Genomic DNA, 16,259 nt, shown 5'->3' on the forward strand with positions numbered 1-16,259 from the left:
CCTGTCTACAGCAAAGGAGGCAGCAGACAGATCCTGGATCTATGAAACAAGAGCTATTCTCCCTTGACACAGTTGGATCTAAACTAAATAATTTATGTCTGAATTACCAAATAAATGGCCTGGGGTAAAGTGGAAAGCAGGAAAATAAGATGGGTATTGATGTGGTAGGAACAAGACATGTCTGCATACACAAGACAAAGGCAGCGTTATAGAAATTCTGGTAGGTAAAAATCAATCAGCTGATACATTTTCCACACAAAGAGGAAATGTGTCCGTACATCAATCCCACAAACTCCTCACACTCCGAGCATATATAAGGTCCAGACTCGTACATGGCTCGGAGAAGGGGGCGATCAGCGAAAACATAATATCAGTGAAACCACTGAGAAAGAGAATGCCAGTAATAGATCTTGAAACTATACCCCAACTCCACTTAGGGAAATGTCTCCTCACAAGCAGCGCACTCTCTGTTTGTGTGTACAATACACCCCCTCATTTTTACACTACACAGCAGAACAAACCATCACTTTAAGAACGCTGCGATGGTTTATTTGGGTGGCCTGTGTGTCCTCGGTCATCCTTTAATAGCTGCCTGCCTGAACTTGGGATATATTATTTCCCACTTATCATCCACTCTCTTATTTCTACTTTCTATTTAATCAGTTATCACCACAGATCATCATTACGCAGACAGGTAGTGGTATAATTGGATGAAGTATGAGTATATGTCAACATCTTGTATCCCAGCAAGCAACAAATCCACTGATCATCCAAAAGCCAGACTTTTTTTAGACATACTGCTAGATGTGAGAAAATTGTGACTCTGAAATAAAGAGCTGTGTCCTCTACCTGTAACGTGTGTGGAAAAGGAGTCAATGGTGACATTAAGCCACAGAGCATTTTATCCATGTTGCCAGATGAGAGCAGTGAGAGAAAGCAGTAATGAATCAAAGACAGGACGTGAGCAGAGTGTGATCAGGTCTGTGGATTAAAGCTGAAACCACCTTGTCAACATAAGGCCGTTATAAGATACTGGATACTGAAAATGAATGTGTATTTGATACACAGCAGCTACACAGCATGCACTAAATCTGCTCCCAAATATTTGTTCAACATCTCAAACCACACTGAGCACTGTAGGCCACAAAGCAGGCCCCTCAGATGTGAAAGAATGAGGTGCCATAGTAATAATACCACATATTCCTCCATCCTGCACTGATTTCAACACAGGGATCATTTTACCCAGCAACAAAAGCTGTGCAGGACCAGGATCCTGTAACCACATTATGACAAATCAACATTCAGCACACAGAAATCCCTCTGGCTGTTAGTGAATTAATGAAAGAAACCTTTTGCACACGAGAGAGAGAAGAGAGAGGGGAAATTCGTGAGCATAAAAACCGGGGTTCTCTCTCTGAGCACTCTGATGCTCTTGTCATTGGATTGACTGTCACGGTTTACCTGTCATGGGAAGGTCTGGCAGTGCTGTATGTTTTAACACTATATAATAGGCGTATCATGCAGAGAATGGGAAGCATTGTATTTACAAGCATAAAAACAAAAGCAAAAACATGCAGGAGTCAAACTGGCTGTTTTGGTCAGTCGACAGACAGACTCAGCAGAGACACAATGCACTCAGAGCGGACACACACATCAGACACACACCGCACCTTTCACTTGGGTCTCATAGTCCGCTATGATCTCCTTATCCTTCTTGAATTTCGTAGATGACATGGTTCCTCTGCTTTTAGGGTAAGAGCCCGTAAGTCGAGGACGCTCCTGGGTCTTTGGTGATGATCCCCGACTTGCAACGTTGCAGCGCTCTCTTCTTTCTTTTCTAGTGGCCGTGCATTGGAGAGAGAGGGAGGGGAGGGTGAACAAAAGCTTTAAGGTTTCGTTTAAATAACCTTATCGTGGAAATCAGTGCAGAAACAACACTTAAACAGCGGTCCAGTGTTGCATTCTTCTCTGTTTTCTGCAAGGGGGTTTTTCTCTCTGGCAGAAGCCCCGAGTCCTCCTCCTGATACCAGTCAACTCAAAGAAGGGGGAAAAAACAAAAGACACAAGCGAGCTCCGAATCTATAATAACAACAACATGATGAAGAGGGGAGAGCGTCGCTTGAAGGGTTTCAAGCAGTCGAGTCCTTGTACCTTTCTGTGCCCGAAAAGAGCAGACATGCGGTCGGGCGCTAAGGCAGGCGGACACCATTCGTACTCTGACAAATTGCGCTGCAGGGAAACAGGAATTTAAGAGACTGTCACGTGAGCCTCCTCACATTGTCACCACCACCCCGCCTTCCCCGTCTTTTCCCCCTCAACACACACACACACACACACACACACACACACACGTGATTAATGTAATTTAAATATATATAGACAGCCTGTCTGATCACATTTTGCATGCAATACTCATACTTTGGTACCCACACAGATCATCATCATCATCAACAACATCATCGCCATCAAACTGACTATATGGCCTGCTGCTTACGTTTTGATAACAATCATATTCAATGGGTTAAAAATACATAGCACTAATAATTATCCCCCCTCTTCAGACTCTATTGCCATGGAAACCTCACACTTTCATCTCTGCCTTACTTTTCACCCTGGCTACTGTTTAGGAGATATGGCACATCTCAGCAGAAGGTTGTGAGGGATAATCTCTGACATGCTGCTCCTCACATACACACACACACAGAACAGAGATCATGTGAAAGTGAGAAGAAGCCTTGTGGTTAAATGTGCTCAGGCATGACACACCAGCACCATCACCACCACCGCTGATGCTTTGATGTGTAATCATGGAGGCAGTGTTGTGCTGGCTGCACGTATACACAAACCATTATCTCCTAAAAGGAAAATTGTATCTTAACAACATGCCCCTGTTGCATCCATTGTTCACTTCACTCCTTCTTTTCTGTTTGGCAGAGCCGATGCTGACAACTAGAGATGAATGTGATAGCAAGAATGTCATCAGAGATGTCTTTAGCCAAAGAAATGCCTAGAGGCAAGAATAAATGAAACATGATCTGAAAAAAACATTTCAACACACAAATAAATCATAAACATGTGAAATATGGCTGAATATCATTAAAACACATGCATAATAATCCCTGATCATAATGCTATCATAATCTTTCAGGAAAGGAATACAAAACCCCTCACTGTTAGGGGAATGTGTTCCTTAAAAGAATATTTGAATTCATATCACGAGGGCAAGCGGCTTTCCAAAGCGTTGTATGACAGGGACAGAGTGTGTTTCCTGACAGATAGTGTCATCACAGTGCTTCGGTGTGTTTTTAGCAGTTCAGGGAAGCCGGTTTGTTGTCTGTCACCTCAGTTCAGGAGGGAACAGGCTGTTGACTCACAATGAGGGGGCACAAACCTGCACACTGACATACTGTAGAGGCCCTATAAACTTCATTTCCATCTGCACAGGCTTCAATGTACTGCATATTTCAAGCTGTCAGGTAGGGACATATGCAGGTTTTTTTTTTTTTTTGACAGACTTTAGATCTACATTATGCCACATTTGAAAAACCTGTAAAAAATGATTTTTATGACAAATGTAAACAAAAGTTGCGACACTTGCCCTTAGGTTTAACAAAAACTATTAAACACTCATATATAGTGTATTTGCCATTAATAATGCCATTAATCGCATATCATAAAACCCTAATACAGTGTATAATAAACCCTAATACAGTGTACAGTGTACCCTTTGTCTTATACAGTGAGTGTATGTCACTGTATATTACAGAGTTTTATTGAAATTATATTTCATATGATTCTGGGTTTTAGTATGGTGAGGACATGAATGAGCCTCAGATTATAGCTGACAAAATGACTCATCTACCTAAGAGGAGCATATTCAGTGTGACAGTGTGGGGCACATTACAGTAAACTAGAGTCTGATATTACTCTGCAGCCAGCAACACCAACTTAAAAGACAATGTAATATGAAGATATTACATTGCACAAATGAGGTGGAACAATTAGCTACTCACCCTAGAGAGTCTAATTGAACAATTACAGAGATGAGAAAGACCCTCCACCCCAGCCACCCCCCCACCCCTCTCTCTCTCTCCCCTTGAATATCCATTCACATAAATGTTGGTATTCTCTTACAACGCCCTCCTGCAGTAATGCTCTGATGTCTGAGAATATTTTCTGGCTGCTGAACACAGCATAACAGCCCTCTATACAGGAATGAAAGCACCTGAAGAATTTAAAATAGCACTGATAGTGTGTGTGTACATGTGTGTCTATGTCTGAGTATGTGTTTAATGGCTAGATATGAGAGAAAGCTTCTTTCCTGTGTCTTACTGCAATGGGCTGTCTTTTATGTCTTTGCAGTCCCAGTGGTGAATCCAAGTTGTGTGTCAGGCCAGATATGTCACCTATGTGTCTGAGGAGTGAAGCCATGAGAGAGCAGACACTTGTGACACACCAGCTGTGACAGAGGCCCAACTGACAGCGGGGTGGATTCTGCTTTTGTTAGTGTTTACCACAGAGAAGTCAGGAGAGGTAACCTTCTGTAGTCCCTTTATTCTTCCCACCATCTCTCTGTTGCTCACCCCTACCTCTCTCATCAGGCATCTCAGGGGGGAGGCCTGGGAAACTGTGACTTCACTGTTTTTATGGCACAAAGATCCATTGTGAGATCCTTTTACTATTTCTTTCTATAGAACAAGAGTGGAAACTGCTCTCGTCTCCATACTCAATATGTGAACAAACCATCCACTCAAGGATACAGTCTTAGCCTAAAGGTCCTGATAAATAATTTGTATAAAGTATATGCAAATAAAGTTTTTTGCAGCTAAAAGTATCTAAGTGAATCTGTAAGTCCATCAGTTTTTGTTGTTGTTGTTGCTGTTTCCTAATTATAATTAGTGTGTTCCAGAGAAAGATTTGTCACAATTTCTTGTTTTTTAAAGATATTTTTGATAACACTTGAATAGGGTGGCAGGACAGTGACAAAAAAGACTTAATGTGAAGGTGTTCAACTAAAGTGTCAGGGTGATTATCAAAAGTCTGGGCAAGAAGATAGCAGATAAACCTTCAGTTCTTTTTAATATCTTCTTCTTTATCATCCACAGGTTGCATTGCATGGACTTGTGGGTTCTCACTCATAATTGCACCACATTAATTTAAAAGAGCTCAGCCCTGTGGGACTCTTCAGCTGTGATGTAACAGGTTTCCCTGTTTTGAATCTACAGGGCTGCCAAATACACAGCGCTGATCCTTAAGGAAATTAGCTGCAGTAAATGGTTTGCTGAGTCAGATTTTTCTGCCTTCAACATCTACTAACATCAAAGTTTGATGGACCATACTTTATGATTACATTGTATTTATTCCAACAATAACAATGTTTATGCATCAAGTAAAGAGGGTACATCTTCCTGATTTAGTAACCTTCTTTGCCACCTTGAGTTCAGAAGGCATTTCATTACATTTACCATGCTTCATAGGACATTACCTGTCAATAATGATTCAAGTTGAATCTATGAATAGCGACAGCAAATTTTAAAAATGTGCATACATCTACACATTAAGTTCATGTAAAGTATACGTTAATGACAAACTGAAAATTTGATCAGAACATCAAATATAATTTCAATGCAATTTCCAATAGTTAGGATTGCTCTATTGTTCTTAAGTGTGGAGTGTAGTTACAATAGCTCCAATCGTGGCAACTGTGGCAGTCCCCACTTATATCCTTCAGTACCTCTTATTTGTATTATTGGTAGATTAGACTTGTAATGGGTCAGACTCACATTGCAGTATCTGTATTGAGCCCAGTGTAAAAGTACAACCATCACCATTAAGTCATTTTAAATATATATATATACACACACATATATATACATACATCAGTTAAAGGCAACCAAAGGCCTGACTTCTGTTTGTTGTTAGAACTGATTCCAATGCAATACGATCACCTGCAAACCCATTGACAACCTCTGCTGTAGTCTTTCATACTTATTCCATGATGCAGATTTACACTGTCATCAACCAATCATCAGGATGCTGAGGAGTGATGGCTCCTTAGTACAGTATGCTGTGTATAATCCTCTCTAAGATGTAGACTCATATCGCTGTAACTGCCACTTCTATCTTAACAAGTAATACTGCACCAAGAGAAAGATCCTCTCAACACTGGGGTAAAATCCCACAGGATTTATCATACCTGACTGCTTTGAGGATATTCCCTCTCATGCTTGCATGCCTGTCTTTTCTCCACATTGCATGTTATTGCAACTGAGGTTGGGTTACATTTGAGGATGGAAGCATCAGGTCTACTTTTGTTACATGGATAACTCCTGAATTACACACACGTCAAAGAGGACTGTGGTTGCGTCTGTTTGATCTGCAGCGAACCTGGAGCTGCAGTAGGTTTCAACTTTCTAGTTTCTTTTCACTGTCGGCTGCTCTTTGCTTATTCTCTTTGCAGAGGGAAAAAAAACCTTGCATTATGCAAACAGTTGCCTAATGTGTTTATAAGATCATTAAGTTTTTCTGGAGAGTCTGACTGTACTCCAACACTGGCCATCTGTTGTGCAGGACTTTTCTATTCCTCACATGAACACTCCCCCCCCCACCCCTCGTCTCTCAGACTTCACACTTACTAATCAGTTGGAAAGAATGAGGTTGACTTGAAAAACAAAACATTTTCAATTAACACTGTGTGCAATGTGGAGAGACGTGAAAGAAGCTATGATATGAGTGTTTATTCTGTCTAAGGAAGTCCATCAGAAAAAAACCTTTTAAAAAATGAATACCCTCTTGTAATCATGATTAATTGCTAGCCGTACAAACTAGAGATCATCACCATTAATAAGAAAACTACTGAGAATAAACAGAACTGCTCTTAATTTTATTCCACAGGTGTCTCCACAGGAGAATTATCTTTAGCACTCACATGAATTTAAAGCTGTTACTTCCACCGCATGGAGGATCAATTAATCACACAAGGAAATGTGGCATAGAGGAGAAGACGGTTGGTCTAATCACCACTCTCTATATAAACTTCATTAATCACAAATGATAAATGGTGACATGAGATCATAGGTGACTTTAAAGGATTTTTTGTTTTGTGTAAGACTGCTGGAAATCTCCATGAGGGAGACTGATTATTAGCATTTTAAAAATCTGTGGCAGTGCATGAAGCTATGCTACATGGAAGCCACTACAAAGCCTAACACTGGATATATGTGACTTTATAGTGTGACATGATGAATCCATAAAAATACAAACAGCGTGGGTTACACTATGTATGAGACTGAATGGTATTTGAGAGAGAGAATGTGCTCTGCCTCCCTTTATCTTTTTACCTTTTTTCTCTGCGACAAGAGCCATCTTCTCCCTCTCTGTCTCTCGCTCTCTGTTGTTTGTTGTTGACATGCTAGGTGATGTTGGGTTGGGTGGTTTTGTTCCACTAAGATTTTTATCCCACTAAGATTTTTTAAAAATGATATCATGGCGCCCTCTGCCGTTCATTTATGGTAAAGATGTACCAGGAAGTGGGAGCCAGTGGAAATGAATGAAAACGCTGCACATCCATGATCAAGATGATCCCAGTTGGCAACGGTTACATTTCCTGTCCGGTCCTCTGGCTTTCAGAATAAAATCAAAACTTTTATGAAACCACTATGGCAATCATTTAATCAACTTCAACTTGCGCCTCAACTGGTACAAATCTTTCATCTATAAATGTATTCATATCCAAACGATATGGATTAAAACTGGGGCCTCTAAGGGCACCTGTACAGTTTCTCAATTTGCCTGGGTGTTACTCAGCTTTGCATATAAATTGGATCCGACTGCTTCATGTGAAAAATAAATAAATATAATTGTAATGTGCTTTTATTCTGGAGGGTGTCGGCCGGAAGTGTCAGTGTTTTTGCTGCTGAACGGAAACAACGTGTTGTCGCCTCGTGTTTGACAGGTTGGTCTAACTCCAGTTAGCAAACTGAGCACATTAGACTCTTTTAAGATTGTTATCAGCGTCTACAGTTCAACCGGTGGGCTCATGACTCAAACAGACATAATTATGTGGCAGTGGTTTCATATAAATGCCGTATCAGTGGCTAACGGTTCCTTGTTTTTCTTATCCGTAACCAACTTTTTAGCTCCTCAAAGCTAACGTTAGCCAGCTAAGTCTTACTCCTCTAGCAATAACATGATATGTATTTATTCACAATGTACAAATAAACAGCGTTTCATGCTAACTTCTGGCAACATGATAGCTCTCAGTAGTGTACTGTAATAGCTCTTCCCTTGCAAATTATTTCCCATGTCTGAATATAAATATAAGTACTGACAGTTTGAATGTGTCCCTTTCTCCAGGTGTTACATATGAGACACTGAGCCTGGCACCAGCTGTCACACATATTACTCAGTTATACCTGTGTCTAGTGAGGGTTAGCCCACAGATACAGCATGTCCTCCCAGGGAGATGAAGCTGCAGAGCAGGGCCCTGAAACAGTGGGATCAGCGCTTTCTTCTTCCTCTGCTGAGACTGATGCCACCAGTGGGGACTTTATCACTGTCACCATTGGAGCAACTGTGCCCACAGGGTTCGAACACACTGCTGCAGAGGAGATCAAGGAGAAAATAGGGGTCGATGCACGGATTAGCAAAGATCGTGGTCGTATATACTTTCCAATAACCACTGACAAGCTTTTCCAGGTAAGAGGAGACTCAAAGCTGGTGGAGTGCCCCAGTTCCCCCACATTTTGCCTACTCTTATATAGCATTATAAACACAGAAGACTTTGCTTTGATTATAAATGATATTAGTTTTGCACCATAAATCTGCCTGTCTGTCTGTTTATTTATTTCCCCACTGCAGGTTCATCTTCTGAGGTCTGTGGACAATCTGTTTGTCGTGGTTGAGGAATACGATCATTACCAGTTCAAGGAATCAAAGGTAACTCACAGCCAGCTTTATTCTGTTGTAGGTGATATAAAGTGCATTATTGACAGCTTAGCCAACAATGTGTTTTGTGCAGGAGGAGACGTTAATGGAGTTGCAGCAGCTTGCGGCCAAACTCCCCTGGACTAATGCCTTAGAGGTCTGGAAACTAAATGGCACCCTAAAAAAGAAGAAGGGCCACCGGAAAGGAGGGAATGGCGCTAAAGTAAAACCCAACAGTGAGGCTGGTGATGCAGCCATCGCTGACACTGAGGATCAAGATCTATCTCAGGCAGTGTCAGCTGCTGAAGGTCAGAAAAAGGCAGAGGAAACACCTGACACGGAGACCTGCACGCAGGACGCAGAGGAGACGTCACCCGGGGCCAAACTCATCAAGTTTCGTGTGACGTGCAACAGGGCCGGGGACAAACATAGCTTTTCCTCTAATGACGCAGCCAGAGACTTTGGTGGGGCTGTACAAGAATTCTTCCAGTGGAAAGCAGACATGACAAAGTTTGACATAGAGGTAGGCATGCCTGTACAGACTGGACTGACACAAAGTGAATACCATCGCACTTGCCAAAAAAAACTCTTGAGTGCTCAGATAAATTTGGAAGGCATAATCTAATGCACAACCCATTGTTTAGTTTTAGGTGTGACAAAAGAATAACAACTTTCATCTGTAACATTTTCCAAGGAGATAAGCTGTTCCCATTAGGTGACAGCAAAAACTGTTGGGTGGATGTGTTTGTTTTTTTAAAGTTAAAAGGACAACCTGTGGCCTGACAAATAAAAACACAATTTGTGCACAGACAAAAAAAAAGAAAAAAGTTTTAGTTCTGGTTTAGCTGTTATATAGATGCTATGTGCCTGTACGTTCCATATAATATACCACTGTGTGCAAGCTTACATTGATACTTGAACTCTAATCATGTACCCTCATGTTCCTGTATTGTAGGTTTTACTAAACATACACAATGAAGAGGTGGTGATTGGCATCGCACTCACAGAGGAGAGTCTTCACAGGAGAAATATCAGTCACTTTGGACCCACTACACTGCGGTCTACCTTATGCTATGGCATGCTCAGGTAACTCTTTAAGTGCTGTTTCCGCTGGTACACCATATGATGCTGATGACCTACATTGCCACAAAGAGCCATGTGATGTAAATTTGTCATCTGCTCATGTCTGCAAAAGTCAGAGCAGATGTCTTTATTTTTAATGAGGACCATACCCACCAACTGTGCTCTTGTGGAACATGTCTGAATATGTTCTGTAAACAGCAGAACTGTCTGCTTCTGTTTTCGAACATACAAGGGAATTTATAAGAGTATAACATACTACACATACCATATTATTATTTATTATTATTTGATATGTAAGTCCAAAATTCTAATTGTCAGACTGATAGTAGTTCAGGTGTATCCAGTTTCAGCCACAAAAACATTTTCAGTTTTGAACAACAGTCAAAATGACACTTCTGTGTCATTACTTTGGACAGCTACCAAGGTTACAGAGGAAGGAGGAAGAGTTGATTACGAAAATACTGCCAAGCTGCAACATTAGACTGTCAACTAACAGTAGATGTGTTTGTTTGCCAACTCCCAATCACACAAACAGACAGGTGCAAACAGACAAGGAAAGGGGACACACACCCACCAAATTCTTACTGGCAGGAACCTGACCTGTGCTTCAGAAGTTACTCAGAATCCATGAGTTAACGTCTGTCCTCATAGTAACACAAAGCAAAGTTTTGCCGAATTATAGAGAGAATAAAAGTACAATTTTACCAATCTTTTGCAAATGAATATTTTATTTGACTTTGGTGCGTTCTGGACAAGAATTGAGAAACTAGACATGACTAATTTGACAGTGAGGTAGGCTTGCTTCTCTGAATACAGGCGTATCCATTTTCACAGTAGCCAAGAAAAACTATTCTCTGTCACACCTCAGTGTTTATTAAGACATTATTAAGACATTACAAAAGAGACAAATGCTCTGTTAGCAAACATTTTCCATGGAGATACACACATAAATTAAGAATGTGTTAAACGTAGTTTTTAATGTTTTCGTTTTAAACTCCAGTCTCTTTAAATGTTTTAGTTATCCTCTCTCACAGAGGCGAAGCTCTGTGCACTTTATGTAGGATTCTGTCTTGGTATTTTTCTGTTAAGTAGGGGTTGAAAATTACAGGTCAGATGCCAAATGAAGACAAGTTTTACTCACAGATTAAATTCAGCTCCATTACTAAAGATTCTTAACTCAAGTACAGTATTACTCATCCCATGGTCCAAATGTAATTTCAGTAGTAATGAACTACACAGCCTAGTTATCAGGTATTGCTGCAGGCAATATTTCCAAATAGCATCATTTTCTGTTTTTCAAATAGTCCTTCAGTGTATAATCCAAAACAAAAACAAATCATAACAATGTTATGCAGTGCCAAGGTTACTGCTATGAATATCACTTGGATACAATTCAAGTATTTAACATTTAGAGATCCTTATTGCTGTAATTTTATACACAGTAATGTACGACGTAACAACAGATGTATGAGATACAAATAATGGTGATGAAAGTCATGTGAACTGCTGCAGGCCATTATTGTTCAATAACTGAACTACTTTGTGCTCAGCAGTCTGGCCAAACCCAAAACTGTTTTTGCTGGTGCAAAGTGCTGTAGGTTAGGATTTCTCTTAATGGTCATGTCTTACTGACTTTGCAATAAAGGTCAGGTATGCTGGAAATGCTGAAAAACAGTCTAACCATGTAAAATTGGTCCTGAAGTCATGAGCTTTTAAAACGTAAGCCTGGACAGTAGAAATGTATGTGGCACGTAAATCTGTAGGGGAAAGTGTTCAGATTCAGAAGGATCAGCGTCTGACAGAGCAGCATGTTTCATCATCGCAAGAATGATTTTGTGTTGACACAGGTGAGGAATATGTTGGAGGCCTGTGAGGAGAAGAATAACATATTGCCACGAATAAAATGAGTTAATATACTTGTAAAATATGTTACACTAATGCTTTATTCATACTCTGTTGACAGGCTGTGTAAACCTCAGGCATCTGATATAATACTTGATCCAATGTGTGGGACTGGAGCCATACCACTGGAGGTGAGACATAACCTAACCTGACCTGACTGAATAATATACTTGCAAGTTTTGCTTAGAAGAAGAAAATGTACAGTATAAAGAATATATATATTAAATATATATTAAAGCACTTGTTATTTGTTCACTATCTATGCAGTGTCATGCAACAGATCCACAAGCTGTTTGAAGCCAGTAATAACACACACAGTAGTTTTAAAAAAAAGAAAACATATGCTTACTCCTCATTCATCTCTTTGGTATGTTATCTGGCATGTTTGGATCAAACACTCACTGATATCTGGCCATTACTTGCCACTATCAGAAAATAAAAACATCATCTGACTCAACAAGTGGTTTGAACCAGCCAATTCGTCAGCATTATGCCAAGCTCTGATGCATTTATATCCATGCACAACACAGTCTCCACCCATGCCCTGATTGCTGTATTGGATACATATTCATTATCAGATGTGGCTTTCTGAGTGCTTTGAGGAGGCAAAGTTATTCAGTGATGGTTTTGAGATCACCATTAAATAAATATAAACCGCAGGTTAAGTGTGTAATGCTTTTCCTCTCCAGGGAGCCATCGAATTTAACAGCTCATTCTACATTGCCGGTGACAACAATGACATGGCGGTTAACCGCACAGTCAATAATGTATGTCACATCCAGAAAAGGAGGGCAGACAAGGGCAGGTGAGAGTGAACAGCTCAACATGTCATATGGCAGTAGTTTTAATATGCAACTTTGTGTAGCTGATGGTCATCAGAATGTTTTATGATCTTTTTTTGATCCTTTCAAACAGTGTATCTGGATTGCCCATTGACACAGTGCAGTGGGATCTGTGCAATTTACCCATAAGGACCAGCTCTATTGACATTATCATCACTGACATGCCCTTTGGGAAGAGGTACTATAACAGTTGTTTACAGCAAATGGTTGATTAGATAGTATGTTCATGTTAAACTGAATAAGTCAGTGTTTTGAATACTTTAATAGTCTAACCTGACTCTATGATAACCACAGTGCTTTTAGGTGTTTTCAGCTGTTGGCTGTTTTTGTATTCTTAAATGATAAATACTAAACAGTGCACTTATAATGTGATGCGTTTATATTAATTAAGGCGGCAGTATAACAAAATGTAAAGAACACCAACCATGACGTTAATTCTTTCTTTTGTTTTCTTAAAGAATGGGTTCTAGAAAGAAGAACTGGGACCTTTACCCTTCCTGCCTGAGAGAAATGGCCCGCGTGTGTAGACCAGGCTCGGGAAAGGCTGTCCTATTGACTCAGGATAAGAAATGCTTTTCCAAGGTATTAATTCCTTTTATCTCCTCATGCAGATAACGGTAAAGAAACTACAGTTTCTTTCCCAGGAAAGTAAGCTACTATGACATGCAAATTTCCAGCACAAGTCCTGTCCCGCCACCGTCTTCCCAACAATGATTCATGCTAGCTGTTGTTCGTGTAATCCAAATGTTTATGCGGATGTAAACTTGTTGGCAGCCTCTGCACATAACAGGCTACCTAACAAGGACACAACTAGTCAGTCTCCCACAGCACAGCAAAAAATACCAATAAACAAATGGGACATGACCAGCGATAAACCCTTAAAGCTATGTTAGACTACACAGAGACATGTAAGTGGGTGCATCAGTATACACACAGGAAACACGATGGCGATGCGGTTGTGAAAAAGTTTCTTGAATTGAAAAAAGTAATGATAGGTGTAACTTCTTTACCTATGCCAAGGTTATGATAATAGTTATTGTGGTAAAAAAAAAAATGTATTGCTTCGTCATTGGCGTGGCGCAGACGCGTGTTCCTTTTACAGTAGAACAATAGACAGCACAAGTGTCATGTTCCAAGCGGTTACAGCTTGTTTGGTTTGTATTGACGCCCCTTTTTTTTTTTTTTAAATCAATGGTTCTGCTTTTTCCATGGCTCAGTGAGCTTGAGATGGAGGTATGTCACAGTCATACTGCACTGTGTGTACAAATATACAACCTGTTGCTATGGAAGTAATTCTAAAAATAATGTTTTCAAATGAAGAAGTCCCTGTTTTGAAGTTCCTAGCCAGCAGTGACCATCCCATAAGCCTCATCACCAACTGTTGGTTTACAGTCACCTTTTACCTATCTGTACATGCCAACAGGGCTGGCCACAATCTTAACAGATGAATAGCTGATGCCAAATTGTGTAACATCCTGTGTTACAACAGCTGACATGGCCATCCCTACAGCCATGCTGCTAGCCAGTGTCAGAAGATGTATCTGTGGTGTCAGTGAGGTGATGGTGTTGTTTGCATCAGCATTTAAAAATGCTAGTAATACAATGATATGGTAAAACAGACTGACTGAGCATAGTAATGAGTTTTGATGAGACAATGTGAATGAATGAATGTGAATGAACAAACAACAACAAAAATAATTTGAAATGCATGCTTTTTAAAATTCCATGTTTTAGGAAAGTATTCTTAGAAAACTCAAAAAAATGGGGGTCATGGTCACAGAAATTGAAGTCTGCCTTAGTTACATGGTTTACTATTAACCTCAATGGGTTTTTCCAGATTTGCTCAAATTTAAATGATTAGTACTATACAGCAAAGTTGTGTTCTATTGTGAAATGCAAAAAGCTAGTGTTGTTGGCTTTATTTATAACTACAATCCTATAATGGCCATTTGTAAATTTCAGTGTTTTTTAATGTTTATGCAGCTCTCCATCAAGTTTAAACAACCTGATGTGGTCCCTCTGTTTAAAAGCTGGCGTGCAGAATCAATTTATCCTGAAATTATCTCCAAAAAATCCCTCCGCAGTTTGAGCGCTGCAGGTGTAACTCGACCCAGTCACTGCATCATGGAAAAAGACTTTTGGCAGATGTATTTGTCTAAGCAGAGATCTTGCTCCACACAAAACAAATGTCTCGTTTGTTAGTTTGCCCTGACAAGATTTATGTCGTCTCCAGGCTATCTCGAGGATGGGAGGACTGTGGCGGAAGCAGCACACTGTTTGGGTCAATGTCGGGGGTTTACATGCTGGAGTCTACCTCCTCAAGCGGACCGGGGCTGTGTTTGGCCAAACTCCTGAGGATGTCTATGAATCACGAGGACCAGCTAATACACAGGGGGATGACAAGGATGACAAGGAGCTCTCTTAATTCACCTCCTGCATTTACGTTTGGAATTTATACCTGAATGCTAGGGAGTGTCATTATTTATATTATTTTTGGATATTCAACTCTCTACTTAATTTGGGCTTTCTGCTCGACTGTTCATTTTTGTGTTTTTCATTTGATAAAGAGTTATAACTGGAAAGAGAAATGCTGTTTCCATGTTCAGCAGCAGTTTAATGGTTCTCACACTGTATTTGACTGAGGTAGTTCACTTGTCATATTGCTGTTCAAAAACCTGCTGAAGCTTTCATTACACCACTCAGATCTGCTGTGCCCACTCTACTGGAACTGCTCGTTGCCATATGTTCTGATTAATAAAGGTTCAAGTTAAATGTCTGTTATTGTAAATATTCATCATTTTCTTATGGTTGTTTTTCAGTGACAGATTTACTACAGAGAGGTTAATCCAGAGTACAACAGGAAGCTGTACTTGAGAAATGTTTTCATTCCTTTCCAGGAATATTTTATAATTGAGCTGCTGGAAAAAAAAGAAAACAGGGGAAAGCCGCACAGCGTCAGTGTGTTTTACCCTCCCTATTAGAATAAACATGCTGTTTCTCTCATTCTCTCATATTTGAGATGTCGTGTTTCAGTGACTCAGAGTGAGTTACAGTAAAATACTTTGGAGTACGTGAACGTTTGCAGGAAGGAGAAGTTTTACAGTTAGTAAGGCTCAACTCGCTGATCCCCAAACACATAAAGCCATATTCCCAAACTTTTAAAACCACTGTTTACCAAGAATGCGACAGGAGAGAAAAACACACAATAGTTACAGACAACAAAATAATTGGAGGATTCGGAGTAATATAATCACCAAGTTTTTTCTGCCTCTTGCAGGTGACGATCAAGCTCAGACACAGTCCTATTGTTGGCGTACATTCAGGAGAATAAGTACGAGACGCTCAACATCCAGTTAAACATGCCATAAAGGAAAATTTTGTTTCCTTGTGCCAATCAAAGTTGCAGAGTCAGAGTTTACTCATGATTTTCAACAACGACGTCACACTGACAACACAAGGTGGAGGTTTTCGAAACAATGAGCGGAGCTGCAGATGTGCCGGGCGGCG

At 40.2% G+C, this 16,259-nt stretch overlaps 2 protein-coding genes across 5 annotated transcripts in view; one reads left to right on the forward strand and one right to left on the reverse strand.

Annotated features, from left to right (window-relative positions):
* srgap3 (SLIT-ROBO Rho GTPase activating protein 3) overlaps window positions 1-16,259 on the reverse strand; it is a 73,869-nt gene that overhangs the window by 53,505 nt on the left and 4,105 nt on the right. The window contains exons 1-2 of one of the 3 annotated variants that reach the window (XM_018681323.2): window positions 7,341-7,462; window positions 1,671-1,837 (exon numbers count right to left, since the gene is read on the reverse strand). In XM_018681323.2, coding sequence (XP_018536839.1) covers window positions 1,671-1,734 — 64 coding nt within the window. In that variant the 5' untranslated portion in view covers window positions 1,735-1,837; window positions 7,341-7,462. Of the gene's footprint in view, window positions 1-1,670; window positions 2,276-7,340; window positions 7,463-16,259 lie in introns of those variants that run through there. The other 2 variants (XM_018681322.2, XM_051074667.1) reach the window with 2 other exon arrangements.
* thumpd3 (THUMP domain containing 3) lies at window positions 7,889-15,528 on the forward strand. Of its 2 annotated transcripts, none has more exons than XM_018681327.1 (10): window positions 7,889-7,954; window positions 8,356-8,697; window positions 8,860-8,937; window positions 9,020-9,448; window positions 9,881-10,011; window positions 11,972-12,041; window positions 12,600-12,715; window positions 12,826-12,930; window positions 13,211-13,334; window positions 14,986-15,528. In XM_018681327.1, exons 2-10 carry the CDS (start codon window positions 8,449-8,451, stop codon window positions 15,175-15,177), a joined length of 1,494 nt encoding a protein of 497 aa, XP_018536843.1. In that variant the 5' UTR covers window positions 7,889-7,954; window positions 8,356-8,448; the 3' UTR covers window positions 15,178-15,528. The 2 variants fall into 2 exon arrangements, with proteins under 2 accessions (XP_018536843.1, XP_018536845.1); XM_018681329.2 differs by having other exon boundaries at window positions 7,921-8,030.

This window comes from Lates calcarifer, linkage group LG12 (genome assembly GCF_001640805.2).
Source record: "Lates calcarifer isolate ASB-BC8 linkage group LG12, TLL_Latcal_v3, whole genome shotgun sequence".
Classification (NCBI taxonomy): domain Eukaryota; kingdom Metazoa; phylum Chordata; class Actinopteri; family Centropomidae; genus Lates; species Lates calcarifer.